This window comes from Elephas maximus, chromosome 3 (assembly GCF_024166365.1).
Source record: "Elephas maximus indicus isolate mEleMax1 chromosome 3, mEleMax1 primary haplotype, whole genome shotgun sequence".
Taxonomy (NCBI): Eukaryota; Metazoa; Chordata; class Mammalia; order Proboscidea; family Elephantidae; genus Elephas; species Elephas maximus.
Window position 1 is genome coordinate 31,940,553 of NC_064821.1, and position 17,693 is coordinate 31,958,245.

Consider the following 17,693-nt stretch of genomic DNA (forward strand, 5'->3'; position numbering starts at 1 on the left):
TCTCTAAACTCTAAGAAGCTTCACTTTCTGGGAGCCCTGGACTGGACAGTGACTTTTCCAACTTACCCCTTTACTCCTGCCATAGCTGCTGGGCAGGCTGGGTTTACGGACATACTTTAAGCTCCCTCCCCTCACTCATATTCAGGCTTTACTCTATGAAGGGGGCTTCTAGAGGGCAATAGCTTAAAGTATACACTCCAGAGGAAGTGATTTACATTTGCCAATGAAGTGTTTTGTAAAAACCATTTTATAACCTGTGAGGACAGAGCCCCACCTTTTTCATTTCCTTCTCTCTCCTGGTAATTTTAAAAATCAAAAGTCATTGCTCTGTTCAGCCAAACTTCTAATGTGAAGACAATAGTCCTTAACAGTGAGCTGGATTCTAGGTACACTTACTATTATTGTTATTTATCTATTCAGGATATACAAATGGTGCCAACTGTGTGCACCATTAGCACTGTTCTAAGTATTCTATTTGCAATAATTAATTTAATCCTCACAGAGGCGATATCGGCAAGCTATAAGGTAGGTGTTCTTGTTATTAGCATTATGCAGTTTACAGATAAGCAAAACTGAGGCACAAAGCCAAAGCATCCAGGCACCAAATTAATGCAGAAGGGGGAGACCAGAAAGTGCAAACCTTGCACTGAGGTCCTGATATTCCTCAAGGAAGCAGATTTCTGCCATTTTTCAGATCGTTCTGAGCCTGACCTGGCCTTTGAACACCCCCAGAAACCCTCTAGAACCAAGGAGCCTGTCCCCTTGGTCCCGCCACTCCCATATGCCCTGTGACCCACCACCTCACTGGGCTCAGAGCAGTTACCATCAAAGGGATGCCTCTGCTCTCCGTCGGTTTCGTCCTCGGCGAGGATCACCTCTTCTGAGGAGGAGGAAGAGCACAGAGTTAAGCTCTAGCACCTGGAGGACTCTCCTGGGGATGGGCACCCTGGGATGGGGAGCTGTTTCTGATGCCCAGCCCCTCCTCAGCAACAGTAATGATAGCAAACAGCATCCTTACTTCACTCATAATAAAGGCCAACATGTTCACCACAGCCCCTATCTGGTCCACCTCATTCACCCATTGCCCTCACCTCCTCCAATTCCCCCTCGCCCACTCTGCTCTACCCACACAAGCCTCTTTGCTGTGATGCTCCCACCACAGGATCTTTGCACCTGCCATTCCCTCTGCCTGGAAGGCCCCTGCCCTAGGCATCTACACAGCTTGCTTCTTTACTTTCTTCAGGTCTCTGTTCAGATGTCACCTTCCCAGAGAGGACTGTCCTGACCACCCCTCTCCAACCATTCTCTGCTCCTTGCCTGCTTTAGATTTCTTCTCAGCATTGGGCAGCAGTGACATTATGTGTACTTGATTATTTTCTATCTCCCTCATTAGAATGTCAGTCTCAGAGGGCAGGGATTCTGTCTTTTTTCTTTTTCCCCCACTGCCATATCCTCATTGCCTAGAACAGTGCTTGGCATACAGTAGGTGCCTCATAAATATTTGTTGAGTGGCTGAACAAATACACACGTGCCTCCTGTGTGTCAGGCACTGTTCTTCCTAAGCAACTTAGCTTGGACCGCTTTACTGAATACTCACAATAGCCCTACAGCCCCATGAGTTAGGGACTATTATTATCCCCATTTACTATATAAGGAAACTGAGGCACAGGGAGGTGAAGTTTATCGATAGGAGGTGGCAGAGGTGGGATGTAATCCAATGCCTGATTTTGAAACTCATAACTGTTATGTGATGGCATATCCTGTCTCCATCCCAGAAGTTTTAATACTGTACACTGGATCCTTGTTGCTCAAAGTTGGGACTACCTGTTTTGATCTTCTTTCTCATTCCATCATGACCCTCCCCTCATCCCTCTCCAAACTGCAAGCATGACTCTCTGTCTGCTCCGTGGCCTGGGATTTCCATTCCTGGACTCCAGGAATGAAAGGGCCTCACCTGCTTTCGAGATCCACTCCATGTACCCATTGAGCTCTCTTTCAATCTGCTGCTGCCGCCTCAGCTTCAGAAAAGCCCGCCGGTTCTCCACCCGCTCCCTTTCTTTGGCAAACTCCCTGCAGAAGCACAAAAAAGCCCAAGGCCTGGCTGTTTCCTGCCTCCCTGGGAATGTCTGGGAGTCTCTGTGTGTGTGTGTGTATTTGGGGGTTCAGAAGCCCCTGATAGCAAGTGGTTTTCAACAAGAGGAGCCAGGTCTTCTGGGAAAACATCAGAATTTTATGGAGGGAGGTATCTCTGCCAGCTTCACACATTTCCCATCAACTGCACCCAGCTGGAGCAAAAAGCAAAACCATACATGAAATCATGCTGTGCCACCACTGCCGAATGCTTCCCTCTTTCTCATTCTCTCCATATACTGACTAACAGAACCTCAGTTTTATTTGAGGTGGCAATGTGCTCAGCTAAAAGATTATCTCCAGCCCTCCTTTAGGTTAGGCTAATTAAACATAAGCTGATGATTTCTGCTGAAGCTTTACTTCCTTAACATAGGCCCTACTACTTCCTGTTTCCCTTCCTCCACTTCCTGTTTGGAACATGGGATGGCCATCTTGTGAGCATGAGGCATCCACAAGATTGGAAGCCTTTGGTAAGGATGTCAGAGTGGAAAGCTAGAAAAACCTGGGGTCCTTGATGGTGCCATGGAGCCACTGTACCAGTCCTCACACTTCTTGTAGTAAGAAAAACAAAATCTATTTATGATTAAGCAAAAAAAAAAAAAAAAAAAAAGAAGTCAATCTTGAATGGCAGAGGGAAGAGGGACAACATATATCCTGAAAAGGCATGTTCAAGTCTATGCTATGATTTTATATTTGGAAAATAGGGAGGAAATCCAACCTATTGTTTGTAAATGTAAGTTACAGAAAGTAAAGCTCTATAGAATTTTCTTGTGTGGTGAGTTGTAGGTCTGAAAAACTTGAGAAAGCCTTTCAAATGAGAGGCCTGGACTGGAAAGAAGTTCCCCTTTCTCTGGATGGAAGTAGCTCATAACCAGGGGTAAAACTTGGTGAGTTGAGGGTGGGCTGGATTTCAGCCCCCCATGTGTCTGTCCCTCCTTGGATACCTTTTGCAGTGCACAACCTATGTACTTGTACATGGCTTGCTAACTTTTTGGATTACTTAAAGCAAGGGAAAGGCCCTTTCTCTGGTTGGTGAGTGAAAACAAAGCCTCAGTGGCATCTTCCTGGGCAGCAGTTGGCAAAAGGAGGGGAGGGGGAGTGACAGAGACTTACCCTGACAGCACACCCAGCACGAGGTTCAGCATAAAAAAGGAGCCAATGATGATGAGAGGGATGAAGTACAACCAGTTCCAAGTGTTCCCTGAGGCATCGTTGCTCTGAGGGGGTGAGGAGGGAAAGCAGGTGAGAATTGAGTGGGGCTCAGGTGTGACCTCACAGGTTCTTCTGGAGAGCTCTGTCCTCAAATGCCCTTGGCCTGTGGAGTCCGGGAGCTCTGGCAGCCCAGAGTGGGAAATGGGAGGCCCAGGTTCAACCAATCAGAGGCTCAAAGGCTTCCCCCTGCCTTGCTCCCTACTTGTGACATCCTCACAGGACCTGGGGGCCAGCATGAAACAGAGTAAGACTTCCCAGACTAGAGTCAATGAGGAGCAAGACACAAACCCCATCCAAATGGAGAAATGAGCCTCCATTCCCTCCCTTATCCCCCAAATAGTCATGGTCTGCCCTTAGGGGAGGCACATGACTGCAGGGTCTGATGGCTTGGTTAAGTCACCAAGCCAGTCAGCAGGGCTGCGAGCCTTTTGTTCAAGGGTCTCCCTCCTCCGTTCCCTGAAAAAATGTCGAGAAGTTTCCAGCTCACTTTTCAACAGAACAGTGTGACAAGAGGAGGGGAAGAATATAAAAAACAGAGAAAAAGACTTATGAGGTGATAAGAATCATAAAAATAAGCATGCAGAGAGTGCTTACTGTGTCCTAGGCACTGTTCTAAGCTCATTATCTATGCTACTCATTTACTCATTTAAGCCTCTTGACATGCCTATGCTATCATCATGCCCATTTCACAACTGAGGAAACAGTGGCGCAGAAAGACGAAAATCATCACCCAAGTCACAGAGCTAGTCAGGGGCAGGTGTGGGATTTGAACCAGGCAGCCAAGGCCCCAGAGTGCATGGGTCTAACCTCTAGGCTGCGTAAAACCACAAATTCAGTAGTCAAGACAGGGAGAACCGTCCAGTTGTTCCTCAGCCCTGTGGTGCCTGTGGGATAGGGCCCCCAAGTGTGGCTTTAAAAGCCCACCTTTAAAAGCACAGGCCATTTTGACTGGTTAGTCCAATCTAAGTGAAGACAAAGATTTCTGCTCACTGGTTGGGGGAAGAGATACTCTGTTGCTGAATGTGAATAAGAAAGTATATAATCCCGCTTGCTGCTGGCAGCCATCTTGTGTGCATGAGGAAAGCTTATGTTAGAATGAATTCCACATCATGGAAGGTAGAATGAATAACTGAAAAGAAACTGGATGTTCAGTCACAGTGTGGAGCTGCTGGATGAAGGCTGGCCTGATGCCCACTACTTCTGGACTTTCAGTGAAATGAAATTCCCTTTATTTATTTTTAAACAACTTTGAGCTATGTTTCTGTTACTTCTGTTAAGGTACTTCAAGCTCTATATTTTTTGCACATATTTCTTTGAATACATGTTTCACTTGTTGAATTGATAATGACAAACTCTAAAGCCTATCTGAGGAAAAAAAAAACACAGGCAAAATACAACATAAAATCAAGCATCATGTGCAATGCAACTGCCATCCAGCAGAAAGGCTAAAACGAAAAAGACTGATACTAGCAGGCATTGGTGAGGCTGTGGAACAACCAGAACCCCAGAGCCTACAGTGGGGGTGGGGGTAACATTCAAACCATCTTATTTGAAAAATGGGTTGCGAGTTTCCATGAAAGCTAATCACGCACCTTTGCTATGACCCAGTAATTTCACTCCTGGGTAGTTATCTAACAGAAATGTCAACCTGTGGTCGCCAAAGGCATATATAAGAATGTATGTAGTAGTGATATTCACAATAGCCCTAAACTGGAAATGACTCACATGCCCACCAAAAGGAGAGAAGATAGAAAAATGGTATGCTGTGCAATGAACAACTGCCACGAGTCACCACATGAAGTCATACAAAGTCAATGTTGAGCAAAGAAGTCAGATGGAAAAATGTGATATTCCACTTACATAAAATGGAAAACCAGGCAATTAATGGCCAGTGCTGGCAGACCTGGCATGGGCACCGTTGGGGGTAGTGACAGGATGGACATGAGGGGGCTTCTGGGGCTGAGAAAGCTGTTTCCTGATCTAGGTGCTGATTACATGGGTATGTTCAGTTTGTGTAAATTCATCACACTTATGATTTGTGAAGTTTTCTAAATGTTTATTTCACTTCCATTAAAAAAAAAAAGTTTTTTTTTTTTTTTTTTTTAAATCAGCCTTAATCATGGACACAAACTGGTTGTGGGAACAATGAGTGTGCTGGGCCCCAGCCCATGCCCTTGTTCTAACAAGCCCAAAAGTCCTAGTGCTGTGCTTCTGGAAGGTTCTGGAAGAATGACACAAGAATGAAGTCAGCAGGATAGGGCTGGACGGGTGGCAGGACTGGCTTTGTGCTTTTCCCCTCTGATGCTGCAGCGGCTGAGGGCTTCTCGCTCCCATTTCTCAGGGTTAAATATAACTCAGGGAGTGGATGCCTGTACAGGCAGCACAGGAAATCTCAGAGAGCAGGCTCGGGAGGGGACAGAGCAGGTGGAAGAGGGGTGGACTGAACAGGGAGGCGTGGCTGGGGCCCTTCGGGGCCAAGGCAGCCCCTTCCATCTTAGATATTGCCAACAGGGCATGCGTTCACCCACACCTTTGCTCCTGACAGGCTTAGGGGCCTCTGGAGGCGAGACGTGTTGCCCAGCGTAGTGAGACACCCACACCCACACCTACACCCACCCACCCACAACACACAGTGCCAAGTACCTGGCCAACTTTATCATATTTAATCCTCTCATCAACCCCCAAAAGCAGTATGTAATCATTCTTATCACTCCAGGTGAGGAAACAGGCACGGCGAGGTAAAGTCAGGAGTCCAAGATCACTAAATGGCAGAAGTAGTCCTGGCCTGTCACCTCCCTGCCCTGGTCTCCTCTCACTCACCCTCTTGTGCAATCTGTTCCAGCCACACTGGCCTCCTTGCTGCTCCTCAAATGTGCAAGCACAGTCCTACTTCAGGGCCTTTGTACAGCTGTTCCCTCTGCCTGGACGCCCTTCCCCTACACCCCCACACAGGTCCTCCCTCACCTCCTCAGGAAGGCCTCCCTGATGGCTCTTTACAGTTGCACCCCCTCATTTCTCATCCCCCTTTTGGGGTATTGTTTCCCTGGCACGTCACCGTCTCATCTCCTATATACCCACTCACTTAACTTGCTCACTGTCTGTCTCCCCTGCTGAATGGCTGCCCCACAAGAGGCAGGGACTTTGTCCATTCTGTTCCTGCTCTGTTCCCTGGCACAGGGCCTGGCTGCAGGCAGAGCTTACCCGGTGTCTGTTGAATGACTGAATGAGAGGTGGGTCCAAGTTACCTGCACAGCTCACATCCTCAACCCTCGGCTGTGTTCCCTCCAGGACCCTCCCTGCTCCTTCCTCCCTGAGGACTGCGGCCCAGCTCTCTGCGTTTAGAGGCACTTTTTCTCTTTCAGTCTCACCCCAAGTATTCAATTCCCTGCCGTGGAAGCAATGACTCACAGAGAAGCTGGTGGAGGGTTGAGTGCAGGTTTTGCTTAGGAGATGGGCTTTCCCTGGGTAGTGGGGTTTGCTTGGGAGCAAAGTGGAAATAAACTTTCCCAACACGAAGCCAGGAGCTGCCCCAGCAGGTCTGTGGTCGCTCACCAGTACAGGTAGGAGCACAAGTCTCCCCTCCTGGTCTCGTCCCCTTTGGCAGGTCAGGTTAGGGTGGGATACACACGAGTCTGGATCTGAGGAGGATGGGGGGTTGGGGTAGCTTGCTCACTTGTTAAAACCAGTAATAATATTGGGAAGCATGCTGATCTAGAAAGCACCTTGTCTTTCTTCCAGAGGCTCAAAGGAGTCTGCTGCCTGGAACATTCTTTCTCCATTAAAACCCCAAATTAAACTCGTTACCACTGAATAGATTCCGACTTATGGTGACCCCATGTCTTACAGAGTAGAACTCAGCTCCATAGGGTTTTCTTGGCTGTAATCTTGACAGAGGCAGATCACCAAGCCTTTCTTCTGTGGCACCATTGGGAAGGTTCGAACCGCCAACTTTTCAGTTAGTAGATGAGTGCAAACCGTTTGCACCACCCAGGGACCCCGTCCCCCCATTAGTGGTTACCAAATATTTCTGAGGATGTGCTGAGACGGTCCTTTCTAGTCCCTTTGTGGGGTGGGTTCTGGACACTCACAAGTGAGTGGAGGTAACTGTCACTTTTGGGCCAGAGCACTGAATGGCCAGTGGTGGGCCCTCCAGGGCTCTCTTTCCTTCCAGGATGTCAACTGGCAATGTTCCAGGGGGTGGCTGATCTATCAGCTGTTCCCAAATAACTACACTGAGCATAGTGTCTCTCCCCTCCCCACTACCCCAGACAACCTGATCTGGACCTATTAGCATGAGCAGGAAATGAACCGTTGTTGTTAAAGTCATGGAGACTTAAGGGATGTTAGTGCAGCAGAGCTTGGCTGTTCTGACTGATACATCGGATATCTATTCTCCACAGTTCACCCTTTACTAACTGAGGGCTTTCTCAAATGTCACCTTCTCATTGACACTTACATGGATCTCATAAGACAGGTGGGCAAATGAGGGTCTCCCATATGACTGATGGAGAAACCGACACCCAGAAAGGTGAGGTAGATTGCAATGAGCCCATTTCCTGTCCCTGAGCCTCTGCCTGGAGCTCCCTCCCTCCAGGTCTTGGATTGGCCGACTCCTCCCTGTCCCTCAGGCTTTTGTCCTGCTGTGCCCTCCTCAGAGATGCCTGCTTGGATTTCCTGATTGAAAGGACTCGCCCCTCCCCATTGCACATCTCTTCCCAGCATGCTTCACTCCCTGAATTGTCTTGTCAATTGTGCATTTAATTTCTTACAGACGTCTCTCCTCCCTAAAACATTCGCTCCCCACAGGCAGAAATGTTCCCTCTTCGCCCCCTGTGCCCAGAATAGTGTCTGGCACATAGTAGGTGCTCACTAAGTGTTGGATGAATGGCAAATGCACGAGGACCCTATTGGCAGATTGGTTTATCCCAAGTTCAAATGATCAGGCTGTTTCCCTGGGCATGGAGAGGCAGGAAGGTCACCACGGTTACATCTGCCGAGCCCTTCTGAGCTGACAAAATGCTTCCCATACCTAATCTCCCTGGGTTCCCACAATCCCCACACACAGCGGATGGGGAAACCGAGGCTGAGAGGCTGTGGGACTTGCCAGGGACTACCCAGAGAGTGGATGGCACGGCTAGACTTGTTATCCTGGCTTACAACCAAATTATTTCCCCCATTCACCTCCTCGCTGCACTTGCACAGTAATTTATGCTTCTAACGACTGGCGTGGAGAATCTTGAGTGTGTGTGAAGATACTGATTCATCTCGGCATTGCTGGAGCCTAGCGTGGTGCCTGGCGCTCAGTAAGCACTCGATAAATAACTCATCAAGCAAATTAATGACTGAGACCCACTAAGATCCTTAAGTGCCTTCTGCTTTATAGTTTATTCCCCTCTAATTTCATTCAGAAAAAGTATACAGGATGTAAAAAATACTCAGCTCAGGAGAACATTTAATTCCCCAGCCACATGAGATGAGAACAGAGTGGACCTGATCGTGAAAAAGTCAAGGTCCTAACCGTGGCCCACAGGGAGGCTGTATGTCCTGGTTTCTCTCTGCTGTAGATCATGTAACACCTGTTAGTTATTTTTTGAATCCTGTTTCCCCTTTCACTCTCAAAACTGTCCTGGTTTGGATGATAAATGATATGGACTCTGCCTGTGAGGGCTCCTGTCACCTTCCTGGTCTTATCAGCTCCTGCTCTCCCCCTCACTTACTCCCCGCCAGCCGTATAGGCTGCCTTGCTGTTCCTCAAAAGTGCTGGCAACACACCTGCCCCAGGGCATTTGTACTGGCTGCTCTCTCCCCCTGGGTTGCCCTTCCTTCAGATACTTGTATGGCTCCTTCCCACTCTGACAATCCATAACCCCTCTATTGCTTTATTGTTCTCCTTAGCTCTTATCACCCTCTAACACTACCTAACACAGGGATTAGCAAACCAGCACCCATGGGCTAACTGCCTACTTTTTGTAAATAAAGTTTTATTGGTATGCAACTGTGCTCATTTACTTACATGCTGTCTGTGGTTGCTTTTCACTACAACAGCAGATTGAGTAGTTGTGACAGAGACTGTATGGCCCGCAAAGACTAAAATGTTGGCTATCTGCCCTTTATATATACATATATGTATACAAGCATACGTATCTATACATAAAAAAAAATATATGCATATACACATATATAAAACTTAATTAACGTGTTGATGACTTTTTTCTTCCAGTTAAAATGTCAATTTGACCACAGCAGGCACATGTGTCTCTTCTGTTCACTACATATCTTCAGTGTCTAGAATAGTGTCTGCATACAGCAGGTGTTTAATGAATGTTGAATGAATGAGTGGTCTCAAGTCACCCAAAGTCTACTGCTTTGCTATTTCCCAAGACGAGCATCTATGAATGAAAAGGGCTTAGGTCCAAGATCAGTTCCAACCAGCAGTGGGAGAACATTGACTGTTTGCCAAGGGACCTATATTTATGATCAACAAAATGACTCGACGGCACACAACAACAAGAAGCACAGCTTTGCTGTTTTCCTAGTCGGCATTAACCAGGGAGAGAAATACAGAGTCAGAGAGACACACAGAAAGAAGTCCACATGCGGACAGAGGGAGAGAGAGAGAGAGAGACAGAGAAAGAGAAAGAGAGAGAGAGACAGAGTGAGAGACAAAGAGAGACAGAGAGACAGAGAAAGAGAGAGAAAATGTAATGATTAGCATTACCATATGGTCCAGCAATTCCACTCCTATGTATATACCCAAAAGACTTGAAAGCAAGGACTCAAACAGATACCTGTATACCAATGTTCATTGCAGCATTATCCACAAGAGTCAAAAGGTAGAAACAACCCAAGTGTCCATTAATGAACAAATGAATAAACAGAAACAACAGAGGAAGAAGGAGAGTCAGGAGTAGAAGGAGGTTATGAAATGTATGGTTAATTGCCTCCATGAACAACTACCTTCTTTGCCATGAGACCAGAAAAGCTGGATGGTGTCTCGGTACCATTACTGAACATTCTGACAAAAGAGTCTATAGAAAAATCCTTACCAAAAGGGGGAAAATGCAGAACAGAATTTCAAATGCTCATGAACTCCAGACTTTCTGGAGTCGTAGAGGCTGGATGAACCCCTGACACTATTGCCCTGAGATAATCTTTAAGCTTTAAACAAACAAACAAAACCCCTGAAGTCTTCTTAAAACCAAACAATAATTTAGCTTAACTAAAAAAAAAAAAATTTTTTTTGTTTAGTAAAGAATGTCTGCCTTGAGCATTATGCTCTTTTAAGAGCTATCTTTATGGGATCAAAGTGACAACAGCAACTCAAAAGATTAAATAAGAGCCTTAGGGGACAGTGAGTTCATGTTAATGGGGGGAGGAACAACGCAGAAAACGGGGATGAGACTGGGTTGCACAACTTGAAAAATGTAATAATCAATGTCACTGAATTGTACATGTAGAAACTGTTGAATTGGTATATGTTTTGCTGTGTACATTCTCAACAACAAAAATAAAAGGAATGAAGTTCTGATACATACAACAACGTGAATGAGCCTTGAAAACATGCTGAGAGAAAAAAGGCAGATGCAAATGGACAAATATTATATGATTCCACCAACACAAAATATCTACGACAGGCAAATTCATAGGGACGGAAAGTAGATTAGAGGTTGCCGGAGACAGGGGGCCGTTATTGCTTAACGGGCATGGGTTTCTGTCCAGGGTGATGAAAAGTTTTGGAAATAGATGGTGGGGATGGTTGCACAACATTGCGAATGTAACTAATGCCAAGGAATGGTACACTTAAAAATGGTTAAAATGGCAAATTTCATGTTATGTTTATTTTATCACAACAAAACTTTCTCAAAACCCCAAAATTCATTTTATCTCTCTTGAAAAAGAAAAAAATGTGATGATTAGCACCCAGCACAGGGGCACTGGGGCAGGTCACTTCCCCTTGGTTTCCCGATCTGGAAGATGGAGCTAAACTATCTCCCCTCAAGGCTTGTTTTATGGATCAATAGACAATGCTAGCTTCGAAGATGTTAGGCACACTCAGCAATCAACCAGTTGGAGCCAAAAAATAAATTGAGACATCCTGATGCTGCAGGGACCCCCTTTTTGCTTGTAACGAGTCCTGGCCAGGGACACTGGCCCCTCTACCTCCCCTCCTGGGGAGCAGCATTGCCCACACAGCACCCCCAATCTGCCCCAGCCCAGCTGGTGAGGAATGCATCAGGGACAGTCTCTGTGCAGAGTGGAGGCGATTTCTGGCTTTTCTGAGCCACACAAATCCCTCCTGTGGCACATGTGGTGAGGGGGTTCCTGTGAAACGGGCCACCTGTCACTCTAGCGACACAGACACTAGCTCGTGCCTCCAGCAAACACCCAGCTGCAGTCCTCCGGGGGTTCCCCAGCCTGCCTCCCTGGGCTCGAAGAGCCAGCCCTTAGTGGGTTTGCCGTGGGAGCCGGAAAATGGCAGAGTCACAGGAAGCTGGCATTGAGTCAGACAGAGCTAGAGTCCAGACCTAACTCCTTGAACACTGCTCTGGGCCTCAGTTTCCTCATTTGTACAATGGAGGACTTTAAGGCCCAATCTGATGCCTGGTGAAGCCTTCAGAGCAGGGCAGCACAGATAAAGAGGCCCCAGAAGGTCCAGGGCAGAGGCCCTCCAACAGACAGAGGAGCGATGGAGGCCCCTCAGAGGCTCTGGTAGAAGAGCAGAGACAGGCTGTGTCCACTTAGGCTTGTTTTATAGCACACAGATGTGAGTTGGCTCTCACCTTTGACACAGAATTCCCAATAAACCTGCATTTCTGGTCTCTGGGCCTGCTTGGGCACTCACCCCATTGCAGGGCCCTGAGTGTGCAGGTAACCTTGAGGCCTGGCTGGTCAGCACCCTGCATCCCCCATCCTCAGTAAGCCTTGATCTTCCAGAGCAGGGTTCCCAACCTTGGCACTACTGATGTTTTGGGCCAGGTAATTCTTTGTGGAAGGAGCCTTGGTGGTGCAGTGGTTAAGTACTTGGCTGATAACTGAGAGGTCCGCAGTTCGAACCCACCAGCCATTCTGCAGGAGAAAGACGTGGCAGTCTACTCCCATAGAGATTACAGCCTTGGGGGCAGTTCTACTCTGTCCTATAGGGGTCACTGTGAGTCAGAATCGATTTGATGGCAACAGGTTAATTCTTTGTGGCGGGGCTATGCTGGACAAGAACAGAGAGAACTCTAGTTACCTGCTAAACTATCACCTCCTCTGACAGTTTTTCTAGCCACAGCAACTACAGAAGCCACCCATGAGATTTTCAAGATTTCAGCTGGGGGGAAATCCTCAGGGGTCCTAAGATAGAATTCAGGGTGTCAGTGAATTTGAGTGGAAAAAAATTACCCCTTTATTTTTCTCCACTTCCACCTAAAGTGGGGTGCTTACTTCTGTTATGAAACTGCAACAGTCTGGGCTGGACCTGAGACATCCTCAACCCCGGAAATCACAGCTGTTTCACGTCTGTCACAGAGGCTGCTCAGATATCGTGAGAAGTCTTTTAAGCTGAACACTCCTATGAAATTATGGGAGGTATGTGACTGTTGCTAGATCTTGTTATTGATGCTTTATAAAATATATCTATTAACTCCATCAAAAATTTGTTTTTTAAAAAAATTTTGATAACAATTTCATGTCTTTTTTTTTTTTTATTTAACAAATCTCATGTCTTTTAATTTGCACCTTTAAATCACCAGACTGACAAAGGGGTCTGTGGCTAAGAATGCCCGAGGTGCCTCCATCCCTTCTGCCCCCAACTTTAGCGATGGTTTTCAGAAACTAAAATTGTTGCTGTTGTCAATTATGACTCACAGCGACCCTATAGGACAGAGATGAGCTGCCCCATAGGGTTTCCAGGGCTGTAATCTTTACAGAAGCAGGCTTCCACATCTTTCTCCTACGGAGTGGCTGATGAGTTTGAACTGCTGAGACCTTTTGGTTAGCAGCCAAGTGTTTAACCACTGCACCACCAGGGCTCCTTGTTTCAGAAACTACCCCTTTAAAATTTAAACACACCCTCTTTTTCTATCTTTCTCCTCTCTCCCCCTGACTAGCTCAGCAACAGTCCTCTGTTTTCTGCCCCAGTGTACTGTCACTGCACCCACTGGACAACTTCAGGCAGCTCTTGCAACTTCTGAGTCTTATCTGTAAAATGGGGATAATAATCTCCTTCTCATACTTTTTAAAACTCAATTACAAATTTTATTCAGATTTCACCCATTTTCCCATTATTGTCCTTTTCCTGTTTCAGAAGCCAATCCAGGGCACCCCATTGCATTTAGTTGTCACGCCTCCCCATTCCCCTCTGCTCTGGGACAGTTTCTCCATCTTCCCCTGTTTTCCATGACCTTGACAGTCTTGAGGCAGTCTGCCCAGGGACCTTGCAGGATGTCCTCCAATCTGGGTTTGTCTGATGTTTTCTTGTGATTAGGCTGGGGTTATGGGTTTCAAGGAAGAAGATCCCAGAGGGGAGGAGTCCTCTTCTTCATTGTATATCAGGAAGTACCTGAGGCTCACCACTTGTCACGGGTGGTGTTCATCTTCATTGCTTGGCTAAGGTGGTGTCGACCAGGTGTGTCCACTGCAAAGTTATGATTTTTCCCTACCTTATTCTTTGGAAGTGTGTCACTCAGCCCAGCCCACCCTCAAAGGAGCGAAGGAGACGAAGCTCCTCTCCTGCAGGGGGAGCGTCTACACACATTAAATGGAATGTTTCTGTAAAGAAGGTTCGTCTCTTCTTCCTTGTTTATTTGTTCACGTGATCATTTATCTATACCAGGGTGAACTCTCTATAACCTCATTTGGGTAGTGTTCTTATATAAAGAGAAGAGACACAAATACGGAGGCATGATGGCCATCCGAAGATGAAGGCAGAGATTTGAGAGATGTGCCTGCAAACCCAGGAACACCAAGGATTCCAGAAACTCCCCAGAGTTAGGAAGAGGCATGGGAGGCCCCTCCCCTAGAGCTTTCAGAGACAGCATGGCCCTGTAGACACCTTGATCATGTAAGGTAAGAGTGGCTGCCCAGAAAATGTTGTCCTCTCCCCTCCTCCCTGCCACCTAGGAGTGGACAAACATCTATTTTTTTCTTCCCAAAGGTTCAGCAAGACAAGTTCTTCTTTTTTTTTCCTGATTTATAAAAGCAAATTGTACTCTAGTGTAAAGAACGTAACCAATGTCATGGAACAATATAGAAATTGTTAAATGGGAGCATGTTTTGATGTGCATATTTTCAACCCCAAAATAAAAGGTTCGAACAAAAAACAAACAACAACAACAAAAAACTAAATTGTGCTCACTGTAGAAAATTTCTGAAGATCCAGAGATGAATCAAGAAAATAAAGATTCCCGAGTCCCACTACCTCTAGGCCATCTTGGTGGGGCATATTCCAGCCTTCTTTTCTTTACTTATATTAAAAAAAAAAAAAAAATTGTAGTAAAATATATATGAGAAGCCCAGGTGGTGCAGTGGTTAAACCTCTCAGCTGCTAACCAAAAGGTCTGCAGTTCAAACCCACCAGCCAATCCGTGGGAGAAATGGGGCAGTCTGTTCCCATAAAGATTATAGCCTTGGAAACCTTATGGGGCAGTTCTACGCTGTCTTACAGGGTCGCTATGAGTTGGAATTGACTCGATAGCAGTGGAGTGGGTGGGTTATTTGTAAAAATAGAATAAAACTGGAAGCAACTGAAAGCCTGACAATAGGGAATTGTTAAATACCGTATGGCTTCTCCATACGATGGGATGTTATATGGTCACTGGAAGTCATCTGTTGGAAGAATATTTAAGGATGCAGGGAAAGGTATAATGATGAGTGGGGAAGTTTAAAATAAAAAAAAAATCAAGATTGCGTCAACCTCATCTCAAGGGTGTCACATTAAAATGTAAGTAAAGGAAGTCATTTAGGGAGCACCAAGTTTCTGAGCCTAATGGCTGGTGGGTTTGAACAGCTAATCTTTGGTTAGCAGCTGAGCACGTAGCCTCTGCGCCACCAGGGCTCCTTAATAGAAACTCAGTGCCCCCTGAATGACTTCCTTTACTTACATTTTAATATGACACCCTTGAGATGAGGTTTACGCAGTCTTCATTGCATTTTTTTTAACTGCCCCCGTCATCATACCTTTCCCACATCCTTAAATATTCTCCCAGCAGATGACTTCCAGTGACGACATAACATTCCATCATACGGAGAAACCATACGGTATTTAACAATTCCCTATTGTCAGGCTTTCAGTTGCTCCTAGTTTTGTTCTATTTTTACAAATAACACATGCTGATATAAATCTTCAACAGCCTTACTGATTAGTGAGGTTAGAAATTTTTTCAAAAGGTACCTTTGCCTGGAAGCCAAGGGGAAAAGAAACAAACCAAGAAGGGGAAAACCCGGAAGTGGCCTGCATCAGTTTTCTGGGTGGCTTAAAACTATAGGAATAGATTCTTTCACAGTTCTCGAGATCCAAAGTCCAAAATCAAGGTGTCCACAGGGCCATGCTCTCTCTGAAGGCTCTAGGGGAGCATTCTTCCAGGCCTCTCCCTAAAGTTTGGGGGTTCTTGGACTCCTCGGCGTTCCTTGCCTTGCAGATGCATCTCTCAGATCTCTGCCTTCATCTTCACATGGCCATCTTCCCTGTGTCTCTGCTCTTTCTATAAGAAGTCTACTCAGATGAGATTAGGATCCACCCTACTGTAGCATGAGCTTGTATTAACAGATAACATCTTCAAAGACCCTATTTCCAAACAAAGCCATGTTCACAGTATGTGGATTAGGGCTCCAACATATCTTTTTGGAGGACACAACTCAGCCCATAACAGGGCCCACAGAAATTGTGTAGAAGAGCTGCTGCCATTCTGTGTGCTGTAACCTTTGCTGGGAAAGCCCTCCCTCAAACATCTCCCTGGTTCCCTCCTTCTCTGCTGACATGTCACCTCCTCAGAGATGCCCTCCCTGATTGCCTGACCTAGAATAGCCCCCATGGGCCTCCCTCACTCCCATCACTTCTCCTGTTGTGTTGCTTTAATTCTCACATGGCATCTCACTACTTCCCATATATGCATTTTGTATATGGGCTGTTGTTGCTAGCTGCAACGATGGAGTTGGCCCTGACTCATGGCAACCCCATGCACAGTGGGTTTTCATTACCTAATTTTTCAGAAGTAGATCACTGGGCTTTAATTTCTAGTCTATCTTAGTCTAGCATGAGGTGCACTGGCCAGGAATTGAAATTGAACCCAGGTCTCCAGAATGAAAGGCAAGAATTCTGCCACTAAACCACCACTGCCCCCCCTCTTTATTGGCTATTTCCTGCTTGTTGTTTGTGTCTGTTTCCCCCACTAGGGCGGGGGTGGGGGAAGAGGGTTGTATCTTCTTCACTGCTGTGACCAGTGCCTGATCTTTGCCTGTGCAAAGCAGTGCACAGGATGGGCCTCTCACTCCAGAGAATAATCCAGCCCAGATGTCAGTAGCGCCGAGGCTGGGGAACCGGAACTAGATGGATGGGGATTCCCAGTGCACCTGGAGGGTGGGGATTCCCATCCCAAGTGGGACAGAGTAGGTACCCAATACATAATTATTGAATAAATGAATGGATTTAAAGAACAGAAATGAGTTGCTGGGATCTTAAAGATCTTAAAGAACTGCCCTCTCCCCTCCCCTAGGGTCTTGGGGCCCCAGAACTATTGCCCACTTGTGGCTTGTCCAGAAACAGAACACTATCAGCTGGCAAGGCCCCACCCCCGAAGCCTCCACAGTCAGAGAGGACCAAGTGGACTTCAGACACCAGCCTGCTGGTGGCTGGATGGAGTGAGGGGTGTCCGGCAGATGGCCAGGCATGAGGGTAGGGTCCATGCCTTGCTCTCGCCAGCAGAAACTCAAAGCCGACACTTTATCTCCCACCCTGAGAGAGAGGCCCTGGTGGTCCTCGATGTCCACAAGTCTCTGCGTATAAGGGAAGCCCCAGACCTAGGCTCAGGTGTAAGCGGTTTATTAGGGAGGCGATCCCTGGAGGCACCACCCAGGAAAGGGAGGCAGGCAGGAAGGGGTGCTTTAGTAAGCAAGCACCCCTGTGGGCACCTGGGGATCAGTTCCGCCGGGGACCTCTGGGAGACAGTAGCATAGAACACACATCACAGATCATCACACCTGACAGGGAGGGAGCTGCGGTACTGGTGCACCAATCCCATCGGCCCTTGGGTAGGGCTGCTGGGGGTCGCGGTGGTGTCTGCCTCAGCAGTCTCAGAAGCCCTTGGGCAGAGATGGGCAGGGGTTGCAGTAGGAAGCCTGCAGTGCCTATGGGGCCTGAGGGGTGAGGGCGT

At 46.9% G+C, this 17,693-nt stretch overlaps 1 protein-coding gene across 1 annotated transcript in view; it reads right to left on the reverse strand.

Moving 5' to 3' along the window:
• Positions 1 to 17,693, reverse strand: part of CACNA1A (calcium voltage-gated channel subunit alpha1 A) — a 366,456-nt gene that overhangs the window by 112,302 nt on the left and 236,461 nt on the right. Inside the window, exons 9-11 of the mRNA XM_049877067.1 lie at positions 3,244 to 3,347; positions 1,955 to 2,070; positions 824 to 880 (exon numbers count right to left, since the gene is read on the reverse strand). Coding sequence (XP_049733024.1) covers positions 824 to 880; positions 1,955 to 2,070; positions 3,244 to 3,347 — 277 coding nt within the window. The remainder of the gene's footprint in view (positions 1 to 823; positions 881 to 1,954; positions 2,071 to 3,243; positions 3,348 to 17,693) is intronic.